This window comes from Typopeltis vanoorti, chromosome 20, assembly GCF_054136105.1.
Source record: "Typopeltis vanoorti isolate ZY-2024b chromosome 20, IOZ_Tvanoo_1.0, whole genome shotgun sequence".
Classification (NCBI taxonomy): domain Eukaryota; kingdom Metazoa; phylum Arthropoda; class Arachnida; order Uropygi; family Thelyphonidae; genus Typopeltis; species Typopeltis vanoorti.
In genome coordinates this window covers 57,302,697-57,328,083 of record NC_143568.1, presented here as the reverse complement: position 1 = coordinate 57,328,083, position 25,387 = coordinate 57,302,697, and the positions used below count along the sequence as shown (strand labels likewise).

At 33.8% G+C, this 25,387-nt stretch overlaps 1 protein-coding gene across 7 annotated transcripts in view; it reads left to right on the top strand.

The window, feature by feature from the left end:
• LOC150095460 (MYG1 exonuclease) overlaps nt 1-24,031 on the top strand; it is a 160,198-nt gene extending 136,167 nt beyond the window's left edge. For all 7 annotated transcript variants that reach the window (XM_090410743.1, XM_090410746.1, XM_090410744.1 and 4 more), the window contains one exon: nt 23,820-24,031. In XM_090410743.1, the coding sequence (XP_090266869.1) occupies nt 23,820-23,994 (175 nt within the window). In that variant the 3' untranslated portion in view covers nt 23,995-24,031. The remainder of the gene's footprint in view (nt 1-23,819) is intronic.
• Nucleotides 24,032-25,387: the final 1,356 nt, after the last annotated feature.

The window sequence follows — 25,387 nt, the reverse complement described above, 5'->3', positions numbered from 1 at the left end:
TAATCTCAGGTGGTATGGTCATTTGAACAGAATGGGTGAGGAAAGATTAGCAATACAAGTGTTCTCTGCCAGGTTGGCAGGAAAATGACCCAGAGGAAGACCAAGATATAGGTGGATTGATACGGCACAAAATGCCTTAGACGATAGAAATATAAGATCTGATAATGTTGGAGTCTTGACAAGTAACAGACTGATTTGGAGGAGAATTGTAGATAGGAAGTAAGTAATGATGTAAATTTTTCATGTAGTACTATCATATGCTGTACATCTTGTACATCCCTTGTCAGGAATTTGATGATGATGATGATAATTATGTGATGCTGTTATAGCATCTTGTATAAAAATACACAAGTGTATATATTACAACTGATAATAATTCAAAGAAGTTGGTAACTTCCCTTCACAAAAAAAAAAACCTCTTGCATAGTGCATTACCACTCTTTTTAACTGCATGATGATAATTCTTGGATACTGTTTTAAAGTACCGTCAATTGACATTCTTTCTCTCTCACCCTTCCCCACTTCTTAAACCATTCCACTTACCCGTGATCCATGTAAATGAAGTCCAAATATAAATTAAAACGAAATGCAGGAACAGGTTAATTATGAATGGCTGATTTAATAGGAATAAAATGAACTTTTATTATTAGTAGTATTCAGATATGTATTTTGTCAATCTGAAATAAAGATGGTAATTATCAAAATACATTGATATTTTAATTATTATACCATCAAATTACAGGAAAATTCTCATACCAATAATATATTTACAATAAAAACTATGTTAAGTCAGTTTGTTACATTTATTCAAAAACTAATAACTTGTGCATAACATAAATATTTGTGTTATGCATAAATTCTCGTTTGTACTGTATATAGCATTCACTTGAGTACACAGCTCTAACAACAGACAGCATTTTTGGATTTATTACAGGACAAAAACAAAGTAAATCAGTGATTTTTCTCCAGCATCTAGCATATGTATTTTTATCAGGAGATTTACATGATGCTGTACTTTTCTTAATAACTTCGTGTATGTTATCAATCAGAATTTTATTTTTTCACGTTTTCTTCAAATTGTATGAGAGAAATTAATATTGCTGCATGTTTAAAGGAGGTTACTGCCAAATTATTAATATATGGGCAGGGGGGGGCTGGAAAGTTTGGATAAACACCTAGAACAAAAATGATATTAAAGCAACTGATTTAACCTTGAGACACAACATAAAAGGATATCGAGAACATCAGTTAACTTCATAATTCTGCTGCTAGCATGTTCTTTCTTGTGGTTATATCAATTACTTTGATATCATTTTTGTTCTAATTGTTTATCACAACTTTCCAGTCCTCTTCTCATACATTAATATACTTTACTATACCTATTAAGTATATCTTTGAGTAGATGAAGGTTCATAATAATATCATAGTACTCCATAATTAAGTTTACTGTGAAGTTCTACCATGTTATTAGGAACATTCAATGTCCTTTTGACATGTCTTTTTCAAAATGTTGTTTTTCAGGTTTCCAGTCACTACATATTACATTTTAGTCATGTAAGGCACTATTAAATGCATCAGCTCATCTATAAGGATCACTTTAAAAGTTCTGCATGCTGCTATTCATGACCAGTAGGATGTTATACTTTCCACTTGCATAACAGTTGTAAGACAGACTCTCAAAAAAAAATATAATATGCTCATTCTCTTTCTGGTGTGCTTGTTCCACAAATAAGAATTCAAAATAAAAAATAAAAACTGACACAAATCAGATTTAGCATATAATATGAGGATAATGCAAATGCTCTCGATTGCCACAACCACTATAGTTCTGACATTGAGCCTTTTAGACTTATATCTCTTCCATAAGTTGAAAGAAGCACTCCATGTATTTTATCAATTCAGAATTTTTATGATTTCTTAAAATTGTATGAATGCATTCCTTCCATTGAATAATATTTCTTCTGAACTGACTTATCAAACTCATCAACAAAAAAGCTTTACAGAGAGGAATGCAAGATTTATTCAAATGTTTGGTGGCTGCGATAAGATAATGCAGATGACATAGAAGTCAGTAAATCATCGTCACCATCAAATTCCTGACATGTACCCTCAAGGGGTGTACAGAATATTATGATAGTACTATATGAAAAACTAGCATAATTTCTAACTTCCTATCAACAGTTTTCCTCCAAATCAATCTGTTATCTGTCAAGACTTCATCATTATCAGATCTTATATTTCTGTTTTCTAAGGCACTTTTTACTGTATCAATCCACTTATATCATGGTATTCCTCTGGATCTTTTTCCTGCCATCCTGGCAGAGAATATTAGCTTTGCTGATCTTTCCTCTCCCATTCGGTTTAAGTGACTAACTTGAGCTCTGCTAACACATTCCTGGATGCCAACAATGTCAAGTTCTTTTCTAATATCCTCATTTTTAATATGATTTTGCCATTGATGCCATTTGTTCATGGTCCTGATCTTTCTCAGGACTCTCATATCTGTGGTCTCTAGTCGTTCGTCAAGTGTTTTGTTTCTAAGCCTGCTCTCAGATCCATAAATTAAAATTGGTTTGAATACTGTCTTGTATATAGCTAATTTAGTGTTTTGACTGATTTCTCTCTTATTAAATTTATCCAGTTGACTTCCTACCATAACGGCTTTGTTGATTCTCTGGTCTGTTTCATATTTAATTTACAGTCTTCACTAAAAATTATGCCTGAGTAACTGAAATGTTTTACTTGTTCTGTAGATTCTCCATTTTTGATGCAATTGACATTTTCAGTGTTCTGCCTATTTTCATTGTTTTGTCTTGTTATTGCTGATTTTCATACCATACCTATTATAACAGTTATTCAGATTAGTCAGGGAATCTTGTAGCAGATTTATTTAGAAGTAAAACATCATCTGCACTGAGATTAACATCTCCAATTTTGATATCAGGTTTAATACCACTGTAATCCATATAGATAATGAATAACAGAGGGGATAATATACATCTTGTCTGACACCAGATTTAATGTCAAACCATCTTTATGTACTTCCTTCAATTCTAACTGTTGACTTACAAATCAAGACTAAGTATTGCTTGATATAATATCCCATTGACATCTTATAACCTTATCGTTTTAAATAACTTTTCTCTTGGCATCTTGTCATATGCCTTTTGCATATCTACAAAACTTCAAGTACAGATCTTTGTTATATTCCCACGATTTCTCAATTACTTCTCATAAAGTGAAAATCTGAGCCTGACAGCCTCTGTGTGCTTGATTCTAGCTTGTTCTTCACCAAGCTTCCCTTCCACAATCCTTCTCAATTGTTTCTCAAGTATAATTGCATAAATCTCACCAGTAACACTCAGTAGGGAAATACCTCTAATTCTCACATTCAGTTTAACTTTCCTTTTTTGTATATAGGTACTATGAGAGCTCTACTCCACTCATTTGGAATTTGTCTCTCTTTCCAGGCCTTGTGAACTATGCAGTGCAGCCACTGTAAGACGTTTATATCTCCATACTTGAGCATTTCTGGTCGAATATCACCTACTTCAGATGCCTTTCCACATTTCAGGCTTTTGATGGCTTTTTCTACTTCAAGTATGGATAAACAACAGTGAAACTGCTAGACAGACAGTGCCGCATTTCGCTAATAGCTCACATCTCACTATGACGTGCATACGCTTGCATGCGTAACAATATGACACTGTGGTAAACACAGTGCTGCTAGCATCCTTCACTCTCCTAAGTGCTACAAGATGGATGTTTATTATCGAATCCCACTGTGAGCATGGATGTTTGTGATTGTCTTTGGAAATACTAGTGGTGGTAGTCGGCAGTAGATGGTGTTGGTGTAGGTTAGTTGATGGTTTGAAGTAGTTGTAGAGCAGGTGCCCTCCTTCGATGAGTCTTTGGACTCCCTGGAGGTGTCTCTAATAATAATAATAAAATATTCCTGATTGCATGCATGGTCAGTGTTACTTCCCACTGTACTGTCACTGATTGTTTCATTTAGCAATTTTTCAAAGTAATTACCCCATAATCCATACAATTAAAGATGATAAACATATCTAATTCCTTTTACCACACTGTTTCCTTTATTTCTGAGCTTTTCTATCAGCCTCCAGAATATTTTGCCTCCTTCTTGATATTTATTTTATGTGTTCTTGCCAAAGTCTTCCCATGACTTTTATTTAGCTAGTTTTACACAGTGTTTAGCTTTCTTACATTTCTCTCTGTATTCTGTAAGAGCACAAGCTGACTTATTTGCCAGGAACTTTCGATATGCTTTCTTCTTTTCCTTCACTGCCTCTTTAACTTCCTGTGTCCACCAATGCAGTTCTGATTTTTCTGTCCTTGCAGACAACCTCACTGCATGCCTCTCTGACTGGATCAATCATTGTTTTCTTCAGAGCTTGCAACTGAATCTCCAGGGTTTGATTCATGTTCTCAAACTCTTTCATTTTTTCTTGAATAACGTTGGTGTATTTTAGTGTACAGTTCATACCTGAGACCTGCTCAACTTTTATTCGCTTTAAAATATTCTTACATGTTCTTCTTTTCAATATGAAATTCAATTTTATCCTGCTCAAAACTAAATGGTGATCACTTCCAATTTCATGTCCTCTGTACACTCTAGTGTCCTGCACCAGGGAGTAAACATCACTATCAACCAGTGGTGGCTTGAAATCGTGGGGGTGCTGCAACTTTCAAAATATACATACACACTGTAAGTACAGTGTGTATACACGTGTTTGGATAAAATATCAAAATTATGGTAAAAATTTTAAAAAATAAATAAACATGAAAAAATATTGTTTATTATCAATAAAAATATACAGTTTGGTATAATTCAAAATTACTTAAAAATAAAATATATTCTTCTTGTTTTGTTTCATGAAAAAATATTGTTTATTATCGATAAAATTATATTGTTTAGTATAATTCAAAATTACTTAAAAAATAAAATCCATTCCTTTAATTGTAATTAAATAATAAATAAAAATAATAAATAAATAAATAAATAATAAAAATCCATTCCTTTAGGAATGGATTTTTATTATTTTTTATACAAAATGAGAGAATTGTATAGGATTGTTGATGATAAAATTAAATATTAAAAATTTTATTTATATTAAAGTATAAATAAATTAATAACTATATTTATATATCGAGAAAAATTAGGGGTGCTACAGTTCCACAGTGCTTGTGCACGAGCCGCCCCTGCTATCAACAATAACATAGCCAATGAGACTTTTCTTATTCCTTGCCTTGTCTCCCCATGTGAATTTATGCACATTTTTATATTGAACATTGTGTTGGTAATAACCAGTCCGTGTCCTGATTAGAAATCCAGCCGTTATTTGGCATTGTTATTAGCTTTCCTCTTTTCTCCAAATTTTCCCCAAATATTTTTGTATGTCCGACAATCATTTCCTACTCTTCTCTTTAGATCCCCAACAAGGTCCAACTTTTCTTTTTTCATTGTGTCAGTTGCTTTCTCTCATTTCTTTCCATTCAGGCTTCTTATGTTTATATTACCGATCTTGAACTCAGTTGGGATGTGTTTCACGATTTGTTCCAATAGCTGACTCTTCGCTGTTCGCCCGGGTTCCCTGGCAAAAACAATGGGGGGGGGGCTTGTTTAACAGGGCTACAATCCGGTAGGCATGAAATTCTGTCATGTTGTACCATCATTTTATTTGTGGGTTTAAGCCAATAAGAATACAATTTGGTCGGCTAAATCCCAAATTGCCAGCCCATCCTCGTTTGTTCAGTATTTTTCCAGCATGGCAGGAAAAAGACTTGGAGGATGACTGAGGTCTAGGTGGATATAAGACTTGCTTTAAAAGACCAAAATATATAAGATTTGACAATATTAGATTCCTGACAGATAGCAGGTTAATTTAGAGCACAATTGTTAACAGGAACTTTGTGATTATGTAAAATTTTCATGTAGTACTATCATAATATCCAATACAATGCTGAGGGTATATACACTAGTGGCAAAAATTGTGGAAACCTTTTGGAAAAAGTGTATTTTTGAGGTTTGATGGCTCATAACACCACTTCTTTTGGGTTATGAGTTAATATTATTAACTCATAACCCAAAATAACCCACGTTAAAATTAACGTGAGTTAATACTTAGTTGGGTAACCTTTAGCGTTAATTACGGCCTTACAACACCTTCCCATGGAGTCAACCAAGTTTTTTAGTTCTGCAGCTGTTATAATGTGAAACCAAGATTGAATTATTGCTTCTATTTTAATTGGGTTGCTTCTGACTAACAAGCTTCTTTCTTTAGAAAGAAACTTGTTAGTCAGAAGCTCCATAGATTTTCGATTGGGATAAGGTCTGGGCTATTCGCAGGCAATTCCAGCAGTGGAATACGGTTATCTTAAAACCACTTTTTGCACACAGCAGCAACATGACATGGAGCTGAATCCTGTTGAAATATAAATGCTTCATTATCTTGGAAAAGATCACGTGTGGAAGGCTTCAGTTTGGGCTCAAGTATTTCATTTATGTATTTTTGGGCATTTATATTCCCATTAATCACACAAATTCTGCCCACACCTTTTGATGTCATACAACCCCAGATCATAACACTAAGTGGGTGTTTCACTGTAGGTGTAATGCAATCAGGATGCAAATCTTCTCCTTACGTATTTTATGCCACCATACCAAACAGGGAGATTTTGGTCTCATCACACCAAATAACACTGTCCCATTGTTCTGCTGTCCAGTCAACATGGGTTGTTTTAGCCCAGTTTAATCTTTTCGACCTTTGTTTTAGAGATAAAAATGGCTTTTTTCATGGATTTCTAGCATTTAGACCAAATTCCTGCAGTCTGCACCAAACAGTCCTTGCACTCAACTTCACATTGTATTGCGCTATTTCATCTTGTATACACCCAGAGGATTTTCTTCTGTCACGTAGGCACAGCCTCTCAATTCTTCTATCATCACTTGCTGTTGTGCACCTTTTCCTGCCTTTACGCTGGTTTTGTAGTGACTGAGTCTCCTTGTACCTCTTCAAAAATTTAGAAATGCCACCTTTGGTTAAGTTTCCACCAATTTTTCTTCTAATTTCTTCATAACTGTAGCTTGTTCACTTAATAGTACTATTTTACATCGCTTTCTGGGTGACCAGTCAACTCTTTGTGCCATTTCTTTAATTTTATTACGTTTTACAAGCTCACTAAATGAAAGAACACAAAAAAACCAACCAACTTGATAGCAATCTCATAACATACTGACAAATGTCCTCCTCTCAGCTCCAATACAATTCATCAATAGCTGAATCCTACTGTGACCTTATTGGCTCATTGCCAAAACAAGATGACACCTGATTGGCTCTCTAAACACTCATGCTCATTGGCTACATTCAAATGAAGGAAAGCTACTTCATATCAACCTAAGCAAGTTGTGTTTTTTTTTTTTTTCTGGTTCTTTAGCTATAACTTTTCATAGAATGCAGATAATTGAACAAACTATGTTGCATTAAATTCTTGATTGAATTATCTTTCCATTGATATATAATTTTATGGTATTACACCCCAAAAAAAGTGGTGTTATGAGCCATCAAACCTCAAAAATACACTTTTTCCAAAAGGTTTCTCAATTTTGGCCGCTAGTGTATATATATCAGGAATTTGAAGATATTTCATAAAGTGAAGAGCTGAGATTAGCACTGTAATGTTTATCAAATGTAATATCACTTTCCATTCATTAATGTGATGCATATAGATGGAAATAGTGAAGCTAGTGTGCCGTATTTCACACCTGAGTTTACATAAAACTAACTTACTGTACTTCCTTTATTCTAATTGCTGACTTACAACTTTAATATACATTCATTTATTGTCCTATATATGCTGTATTAATTATGTCTTATAAATGTAGCATTTTGAACACCTTTTCTCTTGGTACCTTATATATAGAGATCCTTCATTGGGCCTGAACCCAACTTCTTCTTCCCTAGGTTTCATGTCTACAATTTTTCTCATCCTTTTCTCCAGTACACTTGATAAAGCTTACCTGGAACACTCAGTAGAGAAATTCCTCTGCAATTCTCACATTCAGCTTTATTTTCTCCTTTTTTATACATGAGAGCTATACTCTAATCATCTGGAATTTGACCATCTGACCAGTCTTTCTGAATTATGCATGCAGTCACTGTAAAACGTTTATATCTCCATCATCCTGTACTTGCCTTTACTCATTGCAGGGAGTTTGGTGGCTTTTTTTCTACTTCAAAGTATTAATGTATAACTTTTAATTTCAATCCTTGGAATGTTTTCTACCAATTTTCTCTCCCGTTTGGTTCATTTAACACTCTTTCAAAGTAACTACTCAAGACATCTAGAATGTGCTTGAGGGTCAAAACTGGATAACTGGGGGGGGTAGGTTCTCCTTGTAGCCTTTTAAGGAATGTGGAGAACTGACCAAGACCTGTTACCTAATATCTGATCTCCACATTCTCATGGTCTGCCTATCATCCTGGATACTGAGTAACAGGAATGGGTTCTGACAATTTGGGATCTAGCTGACCAAACTGTATTCTTATTGGCTTAAGCCAAAATAAAGTGATGGTACAACATGATAGAATGTTTTACCAGCCTGGACATTGCTGATTAAAGGCAGATGATTCGAAATGTGAAAAGTTGGTTCATATCGGAGATCTAAATATCAGACAAGGAAATGATTAACACACACACACAGAAATATTTTGGGAAAATTTGGAGCAGAGTTAATAATAATGGTAGGTACATGCTGGATTTTTGTTCAGCATTCAGACTAATAATCACTAACACCATGTTTTAACTTGTGCACAAATTCACATGAAGAGAAGATGCAAAAAAAAAGAATAGTCTCACTGATTTTGTTATTGCTGATAGCGATAACTTCCTGCTGGTTCAGGATACAAGAACATACAGAGATGTTCAAATCGGAAGTGGTCACCATTTAGTTTTGAGCAAGATACGCTTGAATAACATTGAAAAGAAAAGTACAAGACCATTTTAAATGAATCGGAGTTTTAGCAGCTTGTAGAGATAAACTGTGCACACTATGAAAACAACTTAACCCTGAAGAAAACATTAATTGATTGATTCAGCCAGGGGGAACGGGGGGGGGGGGGGGCAGATATTTGCAATGATGGAAAAATGGCAACTCCATGATGGACTTAGGAAGTGCCTGACAGTTAAATGGACATATGCTCTGAAATTCAGTGGTAAAAAATGCAAGAAGGTCAATTGCTATGTAAAACTAGTTAAATTAATGTTATGGAAAGACTTTTATAACAACAGAAAATAAATAAATATCAGGAAGGTGGCAAAATATTCTAGAATTGAGGATAAAGTGTAGAAATGGAAGAAAGAGTACTGTAAATGGAATCAGAGATGATAAAGTGACATGAAAACTGAAGATAAAGATATTCTAGTTGTCTAGAGTAGTTACTTCGAATGATTACTAAATGAAATATTCAGTGACAGCACTGTGTCCGAATACATTCAAGAGATATGCAATCAGGAGTACATGTCAGTTATTTGAGGAAGAAAAGCCATCAAAAACTTGAAATATGAAAAGGCAGCCTGAGTACATGTTATTCAAGCAGAAATGCTCATATATGGAGATATAAAAATGTTACATTGCTACGCTACATAATTCAGCAATCCTGATTAGAGGATCAAACTCCAGATGATTGGAATAGAGTTCTCATGGTACCTATTGATAAAAATAGAAATAAAACAATATGAAAGTTACAGAAGAATATCCCTACTGAGAGTTTTTCTCGCAAGATGTATGCAACCATACTTGAAAGAAATACAGAAAAAGTTTGGAAGTGAAGCTTGGAGAAGAAAAAAACTGGGTTTAGGCGAAATATATTTTTTTGGATCAGATTTTCACTGTACAATATAGTTGAGCAATCATGGAAATATAGCAATAATCTGTATTTTAGCTTTTTAGATCTTGAAAAGGCATATGAAAGTGCCATGGGAAAAATTATTCATAACACTATAGTTATATGATATGAATGGGACATTCTATCTAGTAATACATAATCAATATTTGAGTTAGGTCAGCAGTTAGAATTGAAGGAGATACAGGAAGATGTTAAGTTAGCACAGTGCCATTTATCATCTATATGGATCATATAATGGAGGAAAGTGCCATTAAACCTTATATCAAAATTAGAAATGTTGAGCTTACTCTTTACTTTATGCATATATTATCCTCCTAATAAATAAATACAGTACAAGTCTGTGGGATTTCCACTAAGCTGAATAGCTGCTGCTATAATTTGGTATGAAAATCAGTGAAAATAAGCAGGAACATGAAAAGCACATTGTTACTAACTTTTTCATGTGGAGGTATGTCCTTGGACAATTCCCAATAAATATAGATCAAATATATGTCAGAATATTTGTATTGGATTACTAACAACTCTTTTTGCATTGTATATATAACTTAAATGTGATTTTCAAACACTCATCAAATGGTTAAAATCATAAACGTCATTTCTTGTTGTTTATGTTTACATTATAAAAGCATTTTATAAATACGTTTATAATATAGTTTTTTCCAGGAATGAGTGAATATTGTATTATTTGGATTTAAGCCTAAGCATCTAAGGCTATGAGCTAGTTTATTATGTCTGTTCATTGCAAGTTTTCATCTTTTATATGTTACCTTCACCTTCTCTTTTCTATCCTTTTCTAATACTCTTTCCTCAATTTCTTATCTTTCTTCAACAGCATTCAAAACTTTCTTACCAAAGTCTTTTCATGACTTTTTAGATATTTTTACACATTTCTTCACTTTCTTATATTTTTTTTCAATTCTCTCTCTTACATAGCACATGCTGACCTACTTGCTAGAAACTTTCCATATGCTTACCTTGTTTTCCATGACCGTCTTTTAACTTCCTGAATTTGCTTGGGACTTCTGATTTTTCTATTTTACCACACATCTGCTAAATTCCTTTCTGTCCAAATCAATCACTTTTTTTTTTTGTTGTTGTTGTTGTTGTTGTCTGCCACTGAGTCTCTAAGGTTTGGTTCTTGTCTTTAAACTCTTTCATTTTCATCCTGTTTACTTAAGAAAATTGAATTCAGAATCTACACCATTTTAGACAATAGATATAGTGTTAGCATTAGGGACTATGAGATAGTTGCACTTGTCAGACATCTCTTCACTGGATGAGGTTTATAATTAGTGATAGTCTTGGGCAAGCCATCACTGTTTGGCTACTGATTGAGATTGAACTGTCTACTACCCATAGTGGAATAAAAAGCATTAGTCGGTTTTTTTTTTTAATATTTCTGTATTTGAGTCTACAGTTCACCTCTGAAAGTTGCTGAACTTTGATTCTTTTTTTTTTTTTTTCAAAACTTTCTTATATTCTTCTATTCAATATGATATTCAGTTTCATCCTACTCAAAAGTAAATGGTAATAATTTCCTCTTTCAGATCTCCTGTATTCTCTTGTGTCTTCATCACTATCGTCGATAATTTGTGCATCCCTTTATGTTGGAATGTGTTGTTGGTAATGACTAGTTCATATCCTGAAAAGAAATCCAGAAGATACTTACCAATTATTGGCTTTGCTGTTTTCTTTAACCTTCCAAAAATATTTGTATGTCCGGTATTCATTTCGTACACTGCTATTTGCATTACCAACAATGACTTTCTTTTTATCAGCTACTCTCTAATGACTCAAATTTTCTGTTAGATGTTAGTAAGTCTCATTGTTCAGTTCTCCATTTTGATGTTTTCCCACATCATTTTGCTGCTCTTTGGTTGGAAAGACCCGGTGTTCAAATGCCGTATAAGAAAGGAAGAACATGGTTTTTTTTTTTCTCCCTCTCGGGTTTTACATCTTGCAGAATAGGCAAATCAGCCATTAGAACCCACACAATGAACACACACTGACAGCCTGAATTGCTTTGACCATAAATCCAATTTGAAAATATTGTTATTTTCAAATATGAAAATAACAATAACATCATTTTGCTTGGTATTGCCTGCTGTTCAAAGATCTTTTCCTTGTTTAATGGTAAATGCTATAAATACTGGTTTTCTCTCCTTGATCATTATTGACTGAATATATCATCTTGTAATGTTTATTTAGAAAAACCTCACCTGTGTTTAATATGTTTATCTCCACATGTTACTTCTCTAAATCTTCTGCCATTTTGATGACTTTTCCAATCAATACTTCTTATGTTGATGATGCAATTCTTGAATTCTACTGCTGTTGAGTTGTAGTTTGGTCCAGTAGCTGGCTTTTCACTGTTTGTCCTTGTTCCCTGGTGAAAACAGTAGGGGACATTGTTTAACTGATTTTTTTTAAGGCAATACAAAATATGATTTGGTCAACCTTAAATTGATAGCTCATCCTCGTTTATTCAATATCCAATGGATATCTACTAATGGGTCACATCAGGAGACGGTAAGGATTGGACATTAGGTGGAAGCTCTTGTTGGTTCTCTGTATTCCTTAGAAGTGTATATTGAGGTCTTCTCCCAGTTATATAGCTTTGACCCTTATGCAGTCATATGGATCCACATATAAAGCATAAAAATCCATTGTGTGGTTTTTAATTAGGTTTAATTTTGTGTCAATTCTGATTGCGTCTTAAGAATGTTTGAATGGAAAGGTGAAACTAAATGAAATCACAGTTCCTCCTGAACCATTATTATTACTCATTACAATGCAACATCCACAGTCAATTTATTGAAAATATTCGAACTTGCAGTTCCGCATTTGACACTGGGAGTTTGTTGCCATTTGAACCAAATGATCATAAATTATTACAAATTTATTTCATTTCAAACCTAACAAACAAGCAGCTATTTGATTTACAAGGAGTGTTACATCGGCGTAACATATATACAGCAGTGCCTTGGTTAACAACAGGCCTCAGATAACAACGTACTTGGTTAATGACGAGTGGCTGTAAGAAATCTCTTGGTTAACGACTCTCGATTATGTGAACCTCTATCTGATCTAAAAAAACCAGAATTTTCCGATCGCACTCAGCCACACGGCATAGCTGTGAAGCTCAGATATGTTTGACCCATCATAGCCAGCTGTTTACGTTTTCTGTTTATTGTTTCTTTTCTTGTAGTGTACTGTGCTTTATTTTAAAATTTGTGGTTATAAATGCGTTTTATGATTAAAATGAGTATTTAAACATTTATTTTTTGTGTTGGTTAATATAATCACTATTCGTTCGCCATCAAAAGGCAAAATCAAATCTCATCTGTATAATAATAATAATTGTATCTATAAGCTGCTAATCAGTGTATGTTACAGTAAGTGCTGTATCTAATATCGTCGCCTTACAAGCAAAATGCACTAAGTCAAAAATTGCAGGTTTCGAATTTAACTGTTAACTTTTATTTCAAAAAGTTTTTTTTTTTTTTGAACTTTTATTTTCAGGTTACGATATGTTTTTTGTATCCCTTGTCTTAGTGTTGTACAATTTATAATAATACAGTATTTTGCGTATCTTTTTTTTTATAGAGTGAATTTTTTTACTGTGTGACAAAATGGGTCCCAAAAAGAAATCTAGTGAGGGAAAAAAAAAAAAAAAAAAAAACAGAAAAATTTTCTCTATTGAACAGAAGAAAGAAATAATAGCAAAACATCATGAAGGTGTGAAAGTTATGCAGCTATCTCGAATATATGAAACCAGTCATTCCATAATATCAACCATTTTGGCTAAGAAAGAAGAACTTATGGTAGCTAAGGTTGCTAAGGGAACTTCAAGGTTGAATGTCAGAGGGCTTCTTTTTAAGCAAATGGAAAATCTATTACTAATTTCAATCAGAGAAAGAGAAATGGCAGGTGATACTACATCTCAAAATGCAATATGTCAGTGTGACACATTACAGTAAGTGTTAAAAACTAAAGTTAAACAGATTTATCAAGATTTGAAAAAGAAGACTTCAGGATCAAGTTCTGAGGTAGATGATGATTTCAAAGGTAGCAGAGGTTGGTTTGACAACTTTAAAAAAAGAACAGGAATTCATAGTGTCGTTAGACACGGAGAGGCAGCTAGTGCTGACAAAGCAGCAGCAGATAAATTTGTCAATAGCTTTACAAGAATTATAGAAGAAGGAGAATACCAACCTCAACAAGTCTTCAATTGTGATGAGACTGGGTTATTTTGGAAGAAAATGCCCAACAGGACATTTATCACAAAAGAAGAAAACACACTTCCTGGGCATAAACCAATGAATGATAGGTTAACATTGCTTTTAGCAGCAAATGCAAGTGGAGACTGCAAGGTAAAACCAATGTTAATCTACCACTCAGAGAATCCCCGAGCATTCAAAAAGTTCAATGTCTCTAAATCTAATCTCGGTGTTTTGTGGAAGTCTAACAGCAAAGCCTGGGTCCCAAGAATAGAATTTAGAGACTGGATTCACGAAGTGTTTGGACCAACTGTCAAAGCCTATCTTGAGCAAAACAATCTACCTCTAAAAGCCATTTTAACCTTGGATAACGTACCTGGCCATCCAATGGGCATACAAGAACTCCCACCAGAGGAATTAGATTTTATCAAGGTTATTTTTCTTCCTCTCAAAACTACATCTCTGATTCAACCTCTGGATCAGCTGATAATTGCAAAATTTAAAAACTTTACACAAGGACACTTTTTACCAGGTGCTTTGAAATGTGTGAGGCTACCAACATAACCCTAAGAAAATTTTGGAAGGAAGAATTCAACATTGTCATAGCAATTAGGCTAATTGTAAAGGCTCTACAAGAAATAACAATGAAATGTCTCAAAGCAGAATGGAGGAAACTGTGTCCTTCCTTTGGTAATGAAGAAACTTCAGATGAAGGATGCAAATTGGTAAAGGATATTGTGGCAACTGCTCATGATCTTAACTTGGAAGTAGAGGAAGAAGATGTTGAAGAATTATTGGAGATGCATTACTGAGAACACTACTGACGAGCTAAAAGAAATTTTCAAGCAGCAATTTGGAGAAAAGGAAATGGAAATTTCATCTGAAGATGAGGATGGAGAGAAAGAACAAATTACGGCTGATGAAATCAAATGTTTTGGCAAAGTGGAAGGAAGTTCAAAATGTTGCTATGAAATGGAATCCAAACAAATCTGAGGTTATCAGAACTGCAGATCTATTTAATGAAAAGTCCATGCAGTTTTTCAGAAACATTTTAAAAAAGAGGCAGAAGCAAACAACCCTAGATGTTTTTTACAGGTCCATTTGTCAAAAAACTTCGAAGTAAGCCCAATTATCCTTCTGGTGAAGATTGATAATTAAAAGCTGTTTTCATGAACAATTCATTTTATTAATGTTAATTTTTTTGTAGCAAATACATATACTGTATAATAAATAAATGATATTTACCATATTTTTACGACATTTTAAATGAGTTTTATCTGCATTTTTAATATGTACTATGGTTGTGGGGAGGAGCCAGAACAAATTAATCAATTTTCAATTAAATCTTATGGGGAATTGCGCTGTGGATAACGACAGTAATCCATTCCAGGATTACTGTCGTTAATCAAGACACTACTGTATACAGTATTTACTCGAATGTAACTCGCCCTCATGTGTGTGTGTGTGTATGTATATTGCACCCCTGATTCTACTTTATGAAAAAAAAAATTTTAAATCGCATATATGCACGAATAAAAGTTCAAAACTTAAAGAAGTAGATAGTGAATGTTATCACAGTTTTAGATATTTTATAATTCGGTTGAAGAGAATCAGCATTTCAACTCAACAATCGCATTTTTTGAAAATTATGGAGACAACTACCGTGTTTGAATAAAAACTTTAGTTTAATATAACTAAAATCTACATTCGATGTTTTGACCTTTATGTCAAGGTCATCATCATCTGGAACATACAACTATACACAGAAAACAAGCTACACTACAATCAAAATGGTTTGTTAAAGATACTGACCATCCGCTACAACAATTGTTGGTCTGACCTCTGGTGGAAAAAAAAAAAAATTTATACAATCAACACTAGAGTCCTATTATTAGTGTTATCTGTTTGTTGTAGAAATATATTGGGCGTAACAACAAGTATCTATCTATAGACATATATTAACATCAAGAATATACTTGTACATTCCAGCCAATTGGTATGGAATGGTTTCTAATACTAGTTGAAGATTGGTTAGAGTCCTGACTTATGTTGGATCTTATGTATTAGGTAGGCTGAATGTGTGCCATCCAGATCCTTGGAATTTTCATGCCATCTTTGTTGTTGATTTTCAAAAAATGCATTCGGATCACCGTGTAAGCTTAAAAGAAAACAACTCAACAATCGTTGAGTTGCACGATCTTTTGTAATGTCGCACCAATCATATGCGCATCTCCATGGCTGTGCTATTTCTACTGGCTTACCTTTTGTGTCCGTTTCGTGCTCCGCTTTCACTTCTCGTTAGTCATTCGTGAAGGATTGTTCATAATGTATCTCCAATCTTGTAAATTACTAATAATTTTTTACCTGAAATATGGAGAGACGTTCAAGTTACAGTGTTGGTGTTAAACTCTGAGTTATGATAAACTCAAAGATCATATGATTCTGAAATGATAAAAAGACAAACAATAATGAAACTGTTTTAATTTAATTACAGAAATGACGAATTACAAAAATGACCTCTGGTGGGAAAAAAAAAAAAAATTTTATACAATCAACACTAGAGTCCTATTATTAGTGTTATCTGTTTGTTGTAGAAATATATTGGGCTTAACAACAAGTATCTATCTATAGACATATATTAACATCATTAATATACTTGTACATTCCAGCCAATTGGTATGGAATGGTTTCTAATACTAGTTGAAGATTGGTTAGAGTCCTGACTTATGTTGGATCTTATGTATTAGGTAGGCTGAATGTGTGCCATCCAGATCCTTGGAATTTTCATGCCATCTTTGTTGTTGTTGTTGATTTTCAAAAAATGCATTCGGATCACCGTGTGAGCTTAAAAGAAAACAACTCAACAATCGTTGAGTTGCACGATCTTTTGTAATGTCGCACCAATCATATGCGCATCTCCATGGCTGTGCTATTTCTACTGGCTTACCTTTTCTGTCCGTTCGTGCTCCGCTTTCACTTCTCGTTAGTCATTCATGAAGAATTGTTCATAATGTATCTCCAATCTTGTAAATTACTAATAATTTTTCACCTGAAATATGGAGAGACGTTCAAGTTACAGTGTTGGTGTTAAACTCCGAGTTATGATAAACTCAAAGATCATATGATTCTGCAATGATAAAAAGACAAACAATAATGAAACTGTTTTAATTTAATTACAGAAATGTCACTAAAGATTCGAATGTATCACATGATTGAACGTGGGCGGCTGATTGCATAAATAACGTTGATAATTAAAATTTAAATGCATTCATTTTATAAATAATGTGAGCCATTATAAATGTCAATTTAATTTTTTTTCCTGACAAACTATAGTTTCCAAAAATCCCCACACGTATCTTGCATCATGATTTTTTAACTTTCGTTTTGGTAAAAATTGTGTTATGTTCGAGTGAATATCGTATATATTTATATACAAACTTGTAAGTCCGCTATAGAGAATGCTAACAATGTGCAAGAACTAAGACTGGCCATACATGCAAAATGAGTACTGACAGGATATCATGCAGACAAATTCGGTGTGCCCGCAGCTAATAAGGTAGCAGTTGTCATTACTGGGCAAGAATTTAACTGCAGAGCAGTGGCAGCTCGTGGCTTGAAATTGTGGGGTGCTGCAACTTTTGAAATATACATACACACTGTAAGTACAGTGTACGTGTTTGGATAAAATATCAAAATTATAGTAAAAATTAAACATGAAAAAATATTGTTTATTATCAATAAAATTATACAGTTTGGTATAATTCAAAATTACTTAAAAATAAAATATATATTCTTGTTTTGTTTCAGGAAAAAATATTGTTTATTATCGATAAAATTATACAGTTTGGTATAATTCAAAATTACTTAAAAATAAAATCCATTCCTTTAATTTAATTAAAGGAATGGATTTACAATTTTTGGACACTACAATTACATCCTTTAATTGTAAAGTCCAACTATTTAAAGAGACAGAGTAAACACGATACGCACTACGAACACTCTACTACTAGTGCAAACTGCATATCAACAACAGTGGAACTGCGTGATGGACAGTGTCACATTACGCTAATAGCTTGCATCTCACTATGGCGTGCGTAGCAATATGACACTGTGGTAAACACAGTGCTGTTAGCATCCTTCGCTTTCTTAAGTACTACAAGATGGATTTTTATTATTTTTTATACAAAATAAGAGAATTGTATAGGATTGTTGATTTTTTATTTATTTATTCATATGGAGTTTCCTCCTTTTTCTCCCCCATCCCTATTGGGGTTGAGCCCTCTCATGGGGGTTAAGTATATATGGCTGTAGATCCGTGTGTGTTCACGGGGCCGGTTTGTCTGCTTGCTGGATGAAAAACTCCAGATAAACTGGTGGGAAAAAACCCTGCTGTCCATGCCCAAGACTGTCTAACTTGGCTATGGCTGAGGAAGATCTTTAAGCTCCTCATGTCGGCGACGGGAATCGAACCCAGGACACTCCTTCCCCAGGCATATGGTTGCGAAGCACAAAGCCACTAGGCTAACTGTGACAGGATTGATGATAAAATTAAATATTACAAGCATATATAAATAAATAAATAAATATATTTATATATCGAGAAAAATTGGGGGTGCTGCAGTTCCACAGTGCTTATGCACGAGCTGCCCCTGCTGCAGAGGCATAATGTTACGTGGTCACGACTATAGGCTGAAATGGATATGCGAGATGCTGAGAGTCTATGATGCACTCCAATATCCATTTTATTTTGCAGAGGAGAGGATGGATATTGCATTAATTTACATGTTTGATGTTTGAATTAAATTGAAAATTGGTGTTCCTATTATGTTGCTGTGAAATCTGCACCCCTCCCCTAAACTTTTTCATTGGAACTACGCTTCAAATAAAATTATTGAAACCGAATAGGATAGAAACTGTGATATTTACAGGTCCTGGTATCAGAGAAATTGCCTTCATTCCTCAGATACCCCTCATTACTTTAGACCAGGGTTTCTCAAACTTTTTATATGACGGAACCACTTCACAAATCCTGAAAATTTCACGGAACACCTTGGTTATTTTGTAATGTATTAATTAATTGATAATTCAGCTGGTTTTTATTATTAATTAATAATTAATTAAACATCAATTAAACCATCATTAAATTAATTTGTGCTGATTTTCATTGACATATCCTATTCTGATCACCAAAAATTATATTATAAGTACTTATGAGTGAATGTAGACTTTTTCTCCTGTGTGCCAGTAGTTTTCCCCTCCTTTTGTACATCCTGGAGATCTTTGTAGGCTTGAGGTGGATGACTCACTAGCTATTCCGTCACAAACACCTTCAATAAGAGATTTCTTAATACCAAAATTAAACAAAATTAAACAAACTTGTCTGTTATTCATATTAGAATTTAAATCTGTATTCCTATTACTTTTAAAAAAATCACTGCACACTGGTTTCAGAACAAGCACTTGCACACTACGATACGAACTTGCGAAGAAAATATTCAGTATTAATATATTTGATAACCAGATACAGACTACCTTGATCTTCAATGTTAGTGAAAAAATTTTCTTTATACTTCCTTGCTGATTGGTCACTGACACTTGCAACACAGATGTTATTTCGTTCAGCTTTGAGAACACGCCGCCCATTGTTGTAATCGGCTTGCAGGCTATTTTTATGATCGGTCATAAACGGCGGTATTCTCTTTCCTGATTGTTGAAAGATTTCAATGTGTGAAAATTAACGATAATTCATGAATATTTCCATGTTTAAAAATATGCTGCTTGGTCACTGACATTTGCTACACAGATGTCATTTCCTTCAGTTTTGAGAACAGAGGATATGCCACCCATTGTTATAATTTGCTTGCAGGCAATTTTTATGACCCATCATAAATAGCGGTATTCCTTTTCCCAAATGTTGAAAGGTTTTGATGTGTGAAAATTAACGATACACAGATATTATTAGGTGTTCTGGGTTTGAGCTTTTCGACCTATTCATGAATATTATTCTCCTCAGAATATTTCTACTATAAAATATTTATTCATGAAAAATGCTTAGAAAACTAAAATGACAAATTCCAGAACTTCTCGCGGAACACCTATTCACCTTAAGCGGAACAGTGTGAGAAACCCTGCTTTAGACTATCCAAACGGGTACAATTTCCAATAAGAGTTTGTGTTGCAATGACGATTAATAAAGTCTAAGGACAGACCCTTAGATATGGAGGTTTAGATTTAAGAGCTGAATGTTTCGGATGTGGGCAGTTATATGTAGCATGTTCTTGAGTTAGCAGCTGAGAATTTAATTATCTTTGTCGAGGATGATGGAACTTCTAATGTTGTTTACAAAGAAGTGTTATAATGCTCACAATTCTATACCATGATGAAAGCACCAGCGCCAAATACTCAGAGTAAATACCTTAAAGTGAACCGTTGGCAGAATAACTTCATCTTGGCAAAGCAGGAGGGCTCAGTAGCTTATACATGTAGCCAGTTAGTATTTCATTATCATCAAATTCCTCTACAGTATACTATGAGTATGTGACACAATTAAATTTAATTATTAATAATCTCCTGTCAGTAGTTTTTCTCCAGATTTGTCTGTCACTTGTCACTAATCCGTTATTGTCAGATCTTATGTTTCTCTCTCTCTTCTATTTAGGTCATAAATCTATACATAGTTGTATTGTAAGTGGGTTATTAAGTGACTAATGTAGGAACTAACTCTATAACCAGGCATGTTACTTTTCAAAGTACTTCAGGCCTTTAATAAGCAGTGTAGTAGTCTCTCACTGAGTGATGATTAATGTCACATAAAGACATCCACAAACCTAGTGGCACTCTCGATTTTGAATCAACTCAATAGAGACAAACTGGCCTGGCAGGCTACTTGGAATTTCCTGGTTGGCTGATGTGTGAATGGGCCTAAATGTCTGCCATTATATCATTTTAAAATCTTCTGAGCATCATTTTTATTTTTTAAAAAAATACGATCAATAAAAATGTTTCTCATACTTGCATAGCAAATCCAGTGAAAAATGTAACAAATGTACTTGGACTGCACACTATCTTTGCAACTGCTTATTGGCTGTTCAGCTATTTGGCACTTGTTTACTTTGTAATTAGATGTATTTGTAGCTACCAAATAATAGTGATAACTATTAATAGTTATTATTGTAGTGTTATTACATAATAATATAACCATAAATATGACAAAAAAAAAGAAAATGCAAACTGATTGGAGAAGTTAATAAAAATAACATTACAAACCGAATTACAGAAATGTAAGAAATTAAGATATTTTTAGAATTACGTGATGCTTCAATTTTGAATATGATCAGCCATTCCCTCTCATTGTCATCACCAATTGCAAATGTTAATGCAACATTGTTGGGTCCTTGTACATTGGACAAATGCAGTAATTTATCCTATTCATAATATTCTTAATTTATCTTAATGATAAATAGAAAAGTATATACATTTTGTAAAGACATAGTATATACAAAAAAATCGAGCCATTCCATCAATTTCACAATGTTCTGATATTATATATAAACCCTGTTAAATTCAGAATATTTTTGCTGGTAACCCCCAGTTTTGTTTCTCACGTTGTCATCATCCTCATGTAAATATGTAGATAATTAATATGAAAATGGTAATTTTCTTATGTTCAAAACATGATAATCTAAATTCTTTTAAAATTTCATCAGAAACAACCAAATTTTAATTGGTACTTTCTGAATTATCGGAAATTTCCTGAAATTTTTGAACTAGTCCACCCCACAGCATCAAAATTTGTAATAGTGACAGATGTCTTAGAAATCAAAAACATATGTTTGTTGAAATGATCTTAAAGATAAATTACTATTACTATTATTACGGGCAACTCTAGGGAGTCATTAGACTCGTTGAGGGAGGCCCCAAATCATATTCATCACAACTATTTGACATTCATACAGTATCTATCATACCTTGCCTTAAACTCATTCACTGTCACAGCATCCACCACAGACTCAGGGAGCGCATTCCACTTATTCACTACTCTAAAAGTAAAGAACCCAGCTCTAACACCTTTACTAACCACACTTTTGCCCAGTTTCCATGGATGTCCCCTAGTCCTCCCACAACCAGCCCTGTTCTCAAAAATATCTTCTGAATTAATTTTATAGAAACCCTTCAGTAATTTGAATGTCTCAATCATATCTCCCCTCCTCCGCCTATCAACCAATTTTTGCAACCCACAAATCCTCAACCTGTTCTCATACGGTTCATTCCACAGACCTGCTATCATCTTGGTCACTCGCCTCTGGATCCTCTCCACCTCCTCCCCATCAAGAAGAAACCTAGGTGACCAAATCTGAGCAGTAGTCTAGATGGGGTCTTATCAAGGCTCGATACAGAGGAACAATAACCTGCTTGTCTCTGCTTGTCGACGTATTCTTCAGCAACCAAGTGATTTGATGAGCTGATTTGGCCACTTTTGCAATGTGTCCCCTAAATTTCAATTCCTTATCCACCAACACTCCTAAATCTCGTGCCTCATCAATTTCCTGGAGCACGGTTCCACCAATGCAGTAAACTGCCGCCAATCTTTTCACCCCAAAATGCATAACCTTACATTTTGCCACATGGAGAGATTTATCTTTAAGATCAAAAGAATCTTTTTGTATAAATGAGTAGTGAAGATATTTAGAGAATTTCATTGTTTTAATGAAAGGCATTTTAAATATCATAATCTTTACAAAGAATTTTCATATTAGATTATAAGAATTTTGAAATATTAAAAATGGTCTATTATATATATGGTATATTTTTAATATTAAAAATTAAACATGAATAGAAAGAGAATTAAAAATATAAAAATAATTTATTATAAATAAAGTATATCATAATATTAATTTACAATACTTAAGTACTGACAAGTGGTAGACTAATTTGGAGGAAAATTGTTGAAAGGATATTAATAATAATGTAAACTTATTTGTGTTGTTCTCCCACAGTACTGTTATATTATAGGTTAACAACCTTTTGTCAGTTGTTAATTTCATAAAATATGTGCTAACCACTCGGCCAGCCTGGTTGGCTGAGTGGTTAGCATATCTGCTCTCCAGCCAAAGGGCTTCTAGTTCGAATCTTGCCATGAGCATGGATGTTTGTAATTGTCTGTGGAAATAGTAGTCGGCGGTAGATGGCGTTAGTGTGGTTGCATTCAGTTGGTGGATTGAGTGGTGGAGACGGTTGTAGAGCAGGTGCCCTCCCTCGATGAGTCTTTAGACTCTCTGGAGGTGTAAAATAATAATAAAACAATGTATAATGTCATACAATAATATACTTGAAACTTTTTGTGGGTTGGAAGTCACAAAAAAATGCATGTTAATACCAGGGAAAAAAGGTTTATTAACTAGTTTATTAACAATATCCTTGTAACTTAAAATAAGTTACAAGGATATTGTTAATAAACTAGTATCAAAAATCAATTTAAAAAGGAAAAATAAAATAAAATAATGGATTTGTGGGCTGTTCAATTAATTTCCCAGGCTGTTTTGTTTGTTAATCCACTGCTGCCACTCAGCCAAACAGACTGGTATTTATTTATTAATGTTATATTTAGTATATTTGTTAAATATAAAACAGTTTTGAGAAGAAACATGGTATTTTTATTTTTTATTTTTAGCTTATCTCTGAAAAAAGAGTGGAGGGGATTGCGGGATGAAGAATTGAGTAAATGTAGTAACATTCCTGGCTGTATTTTTGTTCATTCAAGTGGTTTTATTGGTGGGAGCACCACTAAAGGAGGAGCTTTAGAAATGGCACAGAAAACTCTAGAAGCAGCCAAAGAGATATCATGATAAGCTGAATAGTGTTTGTAAATAAAGTTTTTTTTTTATCAAAGGTTCTCATTTATTGGAATCAGTAAATGACATCATCCATACTTTGAAATTGTGTTGATATTAAAATAACATGCCGGTGTTATGCACCTAGAAATAGTTCCATTAAAAGTTAAATGTAATTTTTAATGGAATACTGAAAATATGGAAAATTCTAAGATATGTAGACTTGCAGGTCTATCTCAAAAATCTTAGAATAAGTTTTGAATGATTTGTTAACAGAGGTACATATTTAGTCTTAAAAAAAAAACAGTTAAGGACATAAAAATCAAGATGCTTAAGACAGGTATGATAATGTTTCTGTGCTTACTTTAGAGTTTTGATTAATTTTTCTCTTATTGCAGATAATTCAGAGTTAGTAGCTTTTAATTTTATATAGTATTGTTAATTTTATTTATTTTCATAATTAATTTAACATTGTCGCTAAAAATTGTGCTTAAATAGCTGAAATGTTTTTTACTTGTGTTTTCTATTCATTGCAGCTGTTTTAGTGTTCTTGCCTCTTTATAGTGTCTTTTTTTATTGCTGATTGTTGTATCAAATTTCTTACATCAGATATTCTGTTTAGTAGACTTGTACTGGATTTATTTAAGAGCATAACGTAAAGATTTGTCCCAATAAACTGGATTCTGTCCATATGTTTGTGCACTGCTTGGAAAGAAGTCAATAGACACCATAGTGTAAGGAACAAACAGCCATGGTGTCCACTTTCATAAGATGCAAACCTTCTTTTGCTATGACTGCAGTAATCTTGCAGGGCATACTTTCCACAAGCATATGATAGTGATCAATGGGAATTTTGGACCATTCTTTCTGTAGTCACATAATGAGGTCCTGGACTGTTGTGGGACAGACATCCCTTAACCTCACCCAATGATCCAGTTCATCCCATAGATTTTCTTCAATAGGATTGAGATCAGGGCTCTGTGGAGGTCAATCAAGTGAGGTGACATTCATGTTCGCAAACCACACAGTTACAGCTGCAGCCTTATGACACAGTGCTTTGTCTTGCTTGAAAGAGATAATGGTCAGTTCCATTGAAACACCAATGTAGGAAGCAGTCTGTTGTCCAGAATGTTCAGATACCTCTCAGAGTTCATTGTTCAAGGCACCACAAATAGAGGTCCGAGGCCAAATCAAGAAAAACGGGACCATACCATCACATAGCCACCTTCTCCAAATTTCATAGTTGGGGTTATGCATTCTGATAAGAGATGCTCACTGAGCATCTGTCATATTGACACCATTTCTCTATTCAGTAGAGGGTGTAGCGTGATTTCTTGCTCCATAATATAGCTTTCCAAACTTCTACATCCCAATGTACACACTCCCAGCATAGAAACCCATATTGTGA